General features: G+C 41.2%; 1 protein-coding gene across 1 annotated transcript; it reads right to left on the reverse strand.

Moving 5' to 3' along the window:
- Positions 1-5,116: 5,116 nt before the first annotated feature.
- Positions 5,117-9,754, reverse strand: LOC147421866 (uncharacterized). The gene is made up of 2 exons (XM_086502981.1): positions 9,727-9,754; positions 5,117-5,982 (listed from the first exon to the last, which is right to left on the reverse strand). Exons 1-2 carry the CDS (start codon positions 9,752-9,754, stop codon positions 5,453-5,455), a joined length of 558 nt encoding a protein of 185 aa, XP_086359107.1. The 3' UTR covers positions 5,117-5,452.
- Positions 9,755-11,071: the final 1,317 nt, after the last annotated feature.

The raw sequence follows: 11,071 nt of genomic DNA on the forward strand, positions 1-11,071 counted from the left end.
AGAGAGAGAGAGAGAGAGAGAGGCTTCTTGTCCCAAGCATAGCGGCCCCTGAGAGAGAGAAAGTTTGTTTTATGCGCCCATTGGGCTAGGTGACATAGGAGAGAGAGAGAGAGAGAGAGAGAGAGAGAGAGAGAGAGAGAGAGAGAGAGAGAGACTATGTTGGCAGAGCCGAGCAAGAGAGAGAGGAGCTGTCTTCTGGTGATAATGGAGAAGTGTGGCCAAATTGAGAGGCGGCCCACCGCTTGCAAGCATGGAAGAGGTGGTGGTGCATGCAAAAAACGTTTTTTTTTTTTCGTTTTCCTCGTATTATGCTCCTTCCAAATTGGGGTTGGTTCTTGTAGCCGCGCTTTCAAAAAGCGACCATCAATATCAAAAATTCTTTAAAACATATATCATCCCTAACCCTTCTCATTCAATAGTTGTGTAATTTTCTTTGCAATGTTCAAGTGTCTACTAACCTATCATCTTGTGACCTTGATGTGCAGTGACACACCACACATGTATTTTAGCTTGCCTTAGCTCTTGAAGTTCAAAAGAAGACTGCTTTTATCACTCCGTGGGGATGTTATTGTTATAGGGTCTTCTGTTTGGCCTCATGGATGGGTATGCTTAGTATCAAAACACGTTTAACCAAGCTTTCTCTCCCTACCTTGTCAAGTTTGTGAAGGATCTCATTGGTGATTTTTGTGTCTATACCTCAAAGAAGGAGCATTTCTAAAAGCTTAAAATGGTGTAAAGAGATATGATGAAAGTGGAGGGCAATTAAATCTTACACAACTAAAAGTCATGTTTTAAGGGTGTGGTTTAGAGAAGGAGATTGAGCGGATTGTGTTAAAACAAAGGCATTGGTTCTTTTGGCATTACGAAAGGATAAAAAGTAGTTGGCTACTTTTATACAAAAGGTAAAGTACATGTTGAGGTTTATTCCTCTTTCTTCCTGGCTTATTTATACATTACAATAAGTGGCAAAGTTGAATCCTTTAGAGTGGATACATGAATGTGAACAAGTGTTTTGAGGTATAAAGGAAGTTCTTGGTTCTCTCTAGCAATCCAAGCTCTTAATTTGGCCAAAGATTTTTGATCCCAATTCTTAAGTGGGTGAAGATTCTTGAACTACAACAAGGTAAACATTCCCACCCTATATCCATTGTGCTATACATTGTGATGCTCATCACTGGTGCAGGTCTTATAAATAATTTCAAAGCATGACAAGAGCTCCTTTGTGGCGAAGGTCCGGATTTTAGGGAAGATCTAGTGGATTATCTATTTGAAAAGCTTCGTGTGTGACATAGGTTTACCACTCCCTATTATCCTCTATATATTGGAAAGAATAAAAGGTATAATGGAGAACTCATAAGGACCATTACAAAAGTTCCACAAAGTAATGTGAAGAGTTTTATTCTAGAGCTAACTTGTGTTGTATGGGCCTACAAGACTGAAACCAAGTTAGGTCCTAGTTTCTCTCCTTTTCACTTCGGTTTTGGCAATGAGGCTTCGCTTTCTATTGAAATAGAGATACCATCTTTGAGGCTGACATTAAAGCTTAAAGATTAAGGTCATGATGCACTCAAAAAGTCTAGGCTTTTGTGTTTTCAATGTGCACAAGTGGATAGGTTGCTTGCTTTGGAACATTATGAACAATTTTTGAAGACTAGTCAAGCAACAGCAAATGAGAAGGTCAAAGACAAACGTATCAAGGAGGGTGATATATACAATAGCAAGATTGATAATTATTTTCAAATGAAACTTCAAATCAAGTGGTAAGCTCCTTTCTTGGTCTTGAACAAGTTTCCAAGTTGCACTTATCAGCTTGTTGATTTAGATAGTGCACCACATAAGTATCTGTGAATGGCTACAAGTTAAAGAAGTATGTTGCGACAGTCTTCATCTCAAGAAAATGTTGATGTACTTGCTGATCATGAAGAGTATGTGAAGGCTTCAACCTTCAATTTGCAACTTATGTTCCCTATTGTGGATCATGAATGACCTAGTAGACTAGGGATGTGGCAATCTATGTTAAGCGTACTTTTTAAAAACCCTTTCTTTTATATATTTTGTACATATGCACACGCAGGTGATTCATGCCATGATGTTTAGGCTTTATTTTCATGGCTTTTGAGACTTTTTTTAAAATACATGTGTACATGCAAGGCAAGTCACCTTGAATATGCTAGCTATCTAGGTAGTTTTAGCACTATCTTGCTAGAGTTTTATGTGATGCAACTTGTATATAAGTGACTTTTCAACATAAGAAAATAGGGAAAGTGCTTATAATAAAAACATATATTAGAAATTTTCAACTTTTGGTCGTGCAGCTTTAATGGGTTTATATTTTCAGCCCGTTTCCTCTAGCCTTGTCTTTACCTTTCTAGCCTAGTTCGGACAGGTCTTTTTTGTCACAGATTGTGTATATACCCCCATATGGAGTCAATAAAAAATATGTACAATGGTCTTTTTTTCATGTTTTAAGCTTTATTTTAAGCATTCAAGTAATTAATTGTTATGGCCAACATTTAGCAGAGTTGTTTCTATGGCAACTTGGATAGGATTGTGGCAAGCAGGTGTGGTGTTCCTATGTCTAACACAAGAAAAGAAAGGATCTTGTGGAAGTGTAAAACTAGATCTTCACCATATTCAATTCCATTGCACGTGACAGACACTCTATCTCTCTCTCCACGTGCCATGCACCGCTTTTTTTCTCCTCAAAGGCGGGGGTGATTCAAGCCGTGGAATCCAACAAGATTCTACTTAATGAAGCAACTAGCACTACTTTAAATAATATCATAGGAATCTCCTAAGATCCCAATCCTCATCTCTCACGATCTCATATGAAATTGATCACTACCCAAAACTGAGGTCTAGGGTGGAACGTCAGTCGGATCGTGCATAATCTCTATCAATTTAGCTATACCACTTGGATGCACTCCTACAATAAGAGGAGCTTGTGGTTTTGTTAATAATAAAAAAAATGCCTCTACTTGCCCTTGTTATCCCCACGTGCGGCCCTTTCGTTGTCACTAACCATCTTGACATGGTTCTACTACTGCCATCAACTAACTCGTCCTAGTGCAACCTTTCTGTTGCCAATGGGCCGCAACACTTTTGCTTGCTCGTGCCTCTTATGGGGCATCTTTTGAAGAGTCTCACTATTATGTATTTTTGAAATGTGTATTACATACTTGGTCGTTTCTTTTCACTGGACCTTGAATGACTTTCCTTTCATTTTATTATTTTAGAATGCCGAAATAAACCTTCACTTTGTTTTTGTTGAATGGTAGAGACTTGAAAAATATATTTCAAAATCTCTAGTGAAAGGTGGTGCAAACCGATCCTCCCCCACCTCCCCTACACACACAAAGGGACTTGGGGCACCTCTGTCACAACCATCGGCATACTTGGCCTCCTCTGTCACCTCAACCATCTTGCACCTGTTACTCCCAACAAGAAAGTGCCATGAATGTTGCCACGAGGCAAAACAAAGCCCTCCTACCAGTGTTGTGCTAGGTCTGAACCCTCCCTAGCTTCCTATGTGCACCACAAGCGTACTCCTTCCTCGTTTGTAACATCCATGGCTTACATAGACAACACCACCCAAAACAAAGGCACAACCCAACACAGAGTATCACCTAAGCTATTCATTATCCCATTTCCATGATCAATTGTAACCTCTTTCTTTCCTTTTTCCTCTTCAAGCTTGGATACCCGCACTACTTTAGGTGTCCCAATGTCCTCCAATGCTTTTGTTACAATTTTCCCATGCCAAACAAAATACGCTACTTACTAAAACAAACTTTTGTTATTCTTCAACATCCCACACTTTAGTAACATCTAATAAAACGAACTTTTCTTACTATCGATATCCTACACCATAACTAGGTGGAATTTTCCCCCCTTGGTTAGGGCATGAAGAACCTTCTGAATAGCTTCTTAGGTGATACGTTGTGTTGGGTTGTGCCTTTGTTTTGAAAGAAAGCCGTTATCGCATGAAGAACCTTTCTGACTGCATGGAGGCGTCTCATAGTTTAGATCTAAGCTTCCAACATCCAAATTGAGCCTTGGAAACCAAGGTTACATCGCTTTAATTCCAAATCCTACCAAGATGCATGAGCAGTTCAACAAAACCGTCTTTGAAGAGCAAATTGCCTCTTTTTAACATTTAATTTGGAATAGGAAAGGGTGCATTGTATTATAATCTTGACAAAATCAGAGATGAGGGATTTTCATAATACCCCTTGGATGCACGTCATATAGTAGCTTTACATGTAGCAACCGCCCTACATGTAGCCAGCGCTATGGGTCATCATCCAACACAAATTACAAACCCATATACCAAGACCTATAAACATTAATATCACACGTAAAGCTTTTCTCAAGTAACGCAGTAGCTTTACATATGACAAATGCCTAACATATGGGGAACGCCCTGAGTCATCATCCACCACAAATTACAAACCCAAATACCAAAAAACTATAAACATTAATAGCACATCGCAAGCCCCATTGCTCAATTAATGCTTAATGATCTACTGTATATATATTCATTTCCTCCAACAACGCACAATAATCTGCCTTGATAAAAACAAACCAACTGGCAATTAGGACCTCAAGTATGCAAGAGCACAAGGATGCCTGCATTACTAGCAATGAGTGATCACATGAGATGATCGGACAAAGAGATAACAGGAAGAGTCATATACTAGAGGCAAAATTTCAAACTCATGTCATAACCTCAACACAACAAGATGGCAAATTTTAGCTCTATTAAGCTATGGATACACAGGGTTTCCTCTACCCCGAGGAACAGCGACTGGCCATTCAAGCTTTGCCGATGCACATGCAGAAAGATGGTGACCCTCAAAAAGACATGATGTGTGAGCATTTGCATTATGCTTAAATGGGCTTAAAGCAAGCAACACCCTTTTGTTCATATTCCATTGTGCCGATCGATGTACCATACCATGTCATTGGAGTCCTAGAAGCGTATGGATAAGTAATCAAATTGGTTTGTCAGAAATCTGGCACAGAATCAAGATAAATATTTGGAGCCAATAAATGGCTGTCATGAGAAACATGCACTCTGACCACCGCTTGAAATGAGGCCAATGTAATCAAGCCATTTTCCACAAAACAACACCAAGCTGGACATTATCGAGACGTACATTGTAAACGATGTGCGCATATAGCGTTTGATTCAACATAAATGCAGTACTTATGATTATAATGGTGCATAAACAAGGGGGTAAGAGCACTTAGCTGATGAAAGATCCAATTTTTTCAAGAGCAACAGGGATCAAGGTGCTGCATGCATGTCCACCTCATACTGCATGCCATCGAAACACTGACCATGCATCAGAAGATATCCTACCAAAAGACAGAAATTGAAGATCTCAATGCAAGCCATATGATTTCCATGAACCAACGTGAGTGGGTGCATGTGCACGACCCACAATGCCTAAGATGTGTCACGTCCACAGCGGGTGATCGCAAGGCAGCCGCGCTCATAAGGGTTTACAGGGCCAGTCGCCGTTCGGCAATTGGGCAAGTAATAGGACCGGCCAGACATGGGCGGGCATCTCGTGTTGTCCGCCCTGAGGGCACCATAGCTGATGTGAGGGGTGATAGCCAGAAGCAGCCTCTGCAGGCGCGAGGCCTGATCCTCTTCTTCCTCTACAAGGGTCCCTGCTTTAGCTTCATCGCCATGCAAACCCTGCCAGCTGGAGAAAATCTGTCCACCGTCGCCAGACTCCTCAGGAAAGGAAGCAGAGGATAAACCCACCTGCAATAGCGAGCCCACACAGAGGACCAAGATCAGGAGCAAGCATCTGCGTAGCTCCATTGAGCCTGCGCTGCGAGGTACTCTTTCTCCTCTGAGAAGTTCTTGGGGCTCTCCGGAGTAGGTTTTCCTCGGTGTAAAGAGGCGGAAGGTGGTAGATGAAGAATGTAGCTCGCTGCATTTATGGCTCCATTTCTTGAAATTCGACGCTTGGGTTTACTCTTCCGTTAGCACACGTTCTTGCGAAACGGACCTTCAAGCCCATCGGACTAAATACAATTGTCACAAAAACAAATTATCATCAGCCAAATCAGAGGCTAAGTCCATAAATGACATTTTGCATGTGTAGATAATAATCGAGATTATTATCTTGTAACAGCCCAAAATGACCAACTTCTGCTAAAGTGTCATTACACATTGATCCCACATGTCACAATGAGCCCATTCATGTACTAAAACAAAAAAAGTTCATTTTCACCTTTAAACTTGGTCAAAAAATACACCAACGCAATTCAAAATAGCTTCACATGAGGAAATATTTCCACTCAAAAGTGTATCGCTCGGGATAAATTGTGTTTTCGACTTACAAGTTGAATAAATACATCAGGAGGAGTCGCCCAAAAGAAGAAAACATTGAAGCAAAGACTCCTAAAACTCCTAGTATACCAGTTAGAGAAAAGATCCATCAAGGTAGCTAGGAGAGGATACATTTCAAGGGCCAAGCTTGAAGAACACCTTGTGGCCATTTTTTAGGGAAGGCTCAAGAACATAGACAGAAAGGCGGAAGTTCAAATCCTATCCAAAGAAGTGTATGATATGGCAAAGGATCCAACAATATAGGAAGATAACTGACGGCTAGGGTTGCTAGCATACTATGAAATAGAGCCGTGCGGTGTGGATTTACAAAGGTCTTACGAGATTTTGAGCTCCATTGAGGAGGAAGGAACTGCCCAAATCACCGACCATGGCCATTGGGGCATGCAATAGAAGTCAACATCACCAAGGACATTGTAGTTGAGGCCGTAAAGTTACCTACCACGAGGGAATCAATGAGATCTAAGGAGAAGAAGTGCACCAACATCTTCACCCGGAATTCAACAATTGCCACCTTTGGGGACATGATCCACAAACCGGTTGAAGATCACACAAGGCTCTATCTTTAGCACTTCCTATTCACAGCCAAGAGACCCCCAAGGCATACCACACCTAGTCATGATGTCGCTTTTGCATTCACAACTACAGTAAAGTCAAAGCAATCAATGGCCATCGATCACGCCCAGTATGTGCTAAATACTTTGAAGAGCACCAAGAAAAGTAAGGGTGTATCCTATATTGGGGCTCTAGAATTTCTCACCCAAATAGCCTACCATGCGATGGGTATCACTGACAATTTGCCACCCACACCCGATTAAAATGCAAGGTTAATTGCTAGTGTGGGCAACGAAGAAGAAGAGGAGAAAGAAATTGAAGCAAAAAAGTCCCCTGCCACCATATCAAAAAGGAAATTAGTTGAAAGCTCTGAAGAAGAAGAAGACCGGGACTCGGATGAAGACGACCAAGAGGAGTAGTCTGCCCCGTCAAAATTAGAGGAGGAGAAGAAATGAGCTACTAAAGGTAAACAGAAAGTGGACAAGAGAAGAAGCAAAAGAGCATGAGTGCCCCCCATCCCAAAGGGTAGCTCGATTGCAAAGGCAACGGGAAGCTTTTGAGCGAGAATGGGTATTGGAAGGTGACTTTGAAGAATATTGGCAACTTGACCCCCAAAAGCTTCACACAAAAAACCCCATGGTCCGACACGTCGAAGATCCATTGGTGGGGCTAGAATATCTCTATGGTCTCGAGGAAAATATGAGAGTGAGCCACATCTCAAGCTGAAGAACACACAGATCAAACCAAGGTAACCACCACTGTTGACACTACATCTAAAGAGGTAACTACATTTGCACCACTCACTGCAGTGCAGACAAAGCAGCCAACTTTGTCCCCAATACAAGAAGATCCCCATGAAGGTGACTTAGTTGTGGACATGGAACTAAGTCGACAAAAAGATGATATAGAGGACCAACGAACACAGAGTCCAAGGGAAGTAACCCCAGCCAAAGATGAAAGAAAGAGAGAAAGCTCAAGAGGATGCCAACACATCTACTCCCAACCAAATGGCTCCTATGGAAGATATTGATGACTTTGTTGAGAACATTCATTCAATGGTCGAACTTATAAAAACCAAAGTGTACTCTCGATAGGTCACGTGAATATTTAACGTGATCACGTGTGTTAAAAAGTGATCACTCAACATTATTAACATGTTTGCATGTTTGTGATCACGTTAATGAAATCCATGTCTGTCTCTCTTGTACTTTTAGTAGGAGAAACAACCTCGTCTAAAGCTCGTAAAACTAATGGAGTCGAGTGTATTTTTAATTGGCTAAAAATGCAAATTCTCAACTAATTTTGAACTTTCCTTTAAGAATATCGATAAAATCCCTCAAGTTTTACCGTAAATGATAGCAAATCTTCCTTTTCTTTTGTTTATGCATTTTCTTTTTGTATGATGCATGCCTTTTTTTTAAAACAAGAATATGTGTGTAGTGAAAAGACCTTCATTCTCCCCCTCTATTTCCTTACAGTCATTTTCCTATGTGACACAGAAGAAATGCAGATTGTGGCCACCATCATCCTGGAACAACTAACCGCTACTACAAAAGATCAAGAAAGAAATTTACAAGAGTCCGATAAGACTCTTTTGGACACAAATGCACGTGCCCAATGGCTACAAGCACAATTAGAACTAACAAATTTGCAGGTAGCTCAAGCAAAAACTAGAATGAAAGATCAAAACGAGCTCCTCGCAAAACTCAAAGCCAATCCCACAATCTTAACATTGCAAGGTTCAGGCCTGGTCTGCCAGGCACTGGAGAAAAGATATAAGGACCTATAGATGGAATTGAAGATTATCAAGCAAAGATGGCTGAAAGCATGAAAGGGTGGTCAATTTTAAGGGCTTTTCTATGTGGTTTTTGAAGTAGTTCTCAGGTTTTCTTTGCTCCCTTCAAATAATTTATCGGGGACGTGGAAAATTGCAAGAAATGAAAAATGCCGCCACTTTAAGAATGCCATCATTTTTTGAACATCGTTTACGGGTAGAGGGTGACTGTGACTTCTACTGCATGCCAGTCTACACAGCAAGAAGCTACCCACGTGCTACTCCATGTTCATGTACCCTGCGTGAACAGAGCGAGGAAGAACTGCGGACACATGCCCTCTCTATGCGACCTCAATCTTCACTGGGTATTGTAATCCCCCCCCCCCCCCCCCCCCCCCCCCTCTCTCTCTTTTGTTTCAGTTGAGCGATATGTTTGTTTAAGGACATTGTGAATCATGGATTGTGTTTTTTTGTTTGTACAGTGATATAAAGACTCCACTGCGCACCATGGCAGCAGCTAATGGTGGTTCAGCTATAGCGTGCTTTCATCCAGTAGCAACCCTAGGAGCTCCACAACATTGGGCATAAAGTCTAAAACTATCGGCGACAAAAGCATTAGTACACATCAACTCTGTCTCTTCAATTGTAGAAATGTTTTTTTCAATGTTTATTTATGTTTGTTTACTCTGTCAAATGTTGTTTGCAGCAAGATCTTCCTGGAAGATTCAATATCCAAGCAAACTCGATCCTGCTACACACGAGAGGAGTTGCATGAGGAGTATGGCTTAAGCTTGGAGGGCAAGCTCTACCAGCACCTCGGTGAGGCTGATGTCACAGATTAGGATTGGTTGTCGGTCTTCATGAAGAAAAGGGAGGAGGGCTCTAAAATCTTTCTGCATATGATGCGACCTGAGTTTATAGACGATGCAGGTTACTGTTTCACAAAGTCTACCAAAGCATGCCAGCCAACAAAGAGATCACACACAAGTTTGCAACATTGTTTGCATACGAGCGATGCCCAGCTACTCACCAAGATCCTGCAGGTCGAAAGGTTGCATGGGCTGCTTTTGGTGAACAGGTTTTGGACCATTGCAAGAAGCTTCCGGGTGGCATTGACAAGAAAGTAACAAATTGGCTGGAGATCAATGAGGGGACATCACTTCAGCCCCTCCGTCTTGACAATGTCAGGGCAAGTTAGAAAAGTGGACAAAATGCTCTCTTTTCTGGCAGCACTTCTCTAGTTAGAACACAACATTGGATAATGTGAGAGTAGAGCTACAAGATAGGAACCAAATATGTGGAAGATACAAGGGACATCTTCAGCCGCGGCAATGCTCCAGGGACAATTGCAGGAGCTCCAGATATTGCGGTCCAGCATGAGGGGAGCTGTCGATACTGACCCTAATTTTTTGGTGACTGAAGGCAAGATGGCTGCTCTAAGTAGTGCACTTACAGCTCTTGGGGCCGATTCAAGCAGCTCGAACATAAAAGATGAGGTGGATCATCTCAAGGTATGTGTCGACCAAGTCAAGGCAGGATTTTTGTTTATGTGGTAATGCCCTAGGTACTTGACATGGTACTCTCTTCTATTTAGGTGGTTGTTTTTGTCATGCCAGTTATTTTTGTTTATGTGGTAATGCCTTAGGTACTTGACATGGTACTCTCTTCTATTTAGGTGGTTATTTTTGTCATGCCAGTTATTTCTGCTATGGTGTTAAGTGCCCAACCTACCTGACAAGGTAGTTTTTTATATTGTGGGATTCTTTTGTGACATGGCTATTTTTTTGTTAGGTGGTAGAATCCAAGGTACTTTATATGGTAGTTTTTTCTTTTTTTTAAATTTGGTTTTGCACTCCTATTTAGTTCTATCATGGTAATAGTGCCCAAGGTACTTGAGTTTCTTTAAACATGGCTCTCTTTTTTATACGTTGACATTGACCGAGTACTTTTCCATGGAAGTTTGTCTGTTATTGTGGTACTTGTCATGGTAGTTTTTTATACCATGACAAGTGTAGGGGTCATGGCTATTTTTCCAGGTATCATGGAATGGCCAAAATCCCTGTCATGGTACTTCTTTTGATCATGGTGGTGTTTTTTTCATGGCAGTATTTCCTGTTATGGTACTTTTCTTTTGCTATGGTTGTAGTGCCCAATGTATTTTTCTACTTTCCATGGTATATGTCATTACCTTAGAGGTTTTTTGGAAAGCCATCTCTTTTATGGTGGCAGTGCCCAAGGTACTTTTTCACGGTTTTTTCTGCTATGGTTGATTGTTTCTTTAAGGAAGTTTGTTTGCTATGGTTGTTGTGCCCAAGATACTTGTAAAGGTAGTTTTTTCTACCAAGGTGGTTGTAGGGTCATTGCTGATTATTGTG

This window comes from Adiantum capillus-veneris, chromosome 27 (assembly GCF_014529385.1).
Source record: "Adiantum capillus-veneris isolate H3 chromosome 27, ASM1452938v2, whole genome shotgun sequence".
In the NCBI taxonomy this organism is placed as follows: domain Eukaryota; kingdom Viridiplantae; phylum Streptophyta; class Polypodiopsida; order Polypodiales; family Pteridaceae; genus Adiantum; species Adiantum capillus-veneris.

Bases quoted from the DNA above. Each gene is read 5' to 3' on its own strand.
- LOC147421866 (XM_086502981.1), bottom strand. From the start codon at position 9,754: ATGCAACCTTTCGACCTGCAGGATCTTG. The intron at 5,983-9,726 runs GTGAGTAGCTGG...AGTAAACCCAAG, and splicing joins TTTCGACCTGCAGGATCTTG to CGTCGAATTTCAAGAAATGG.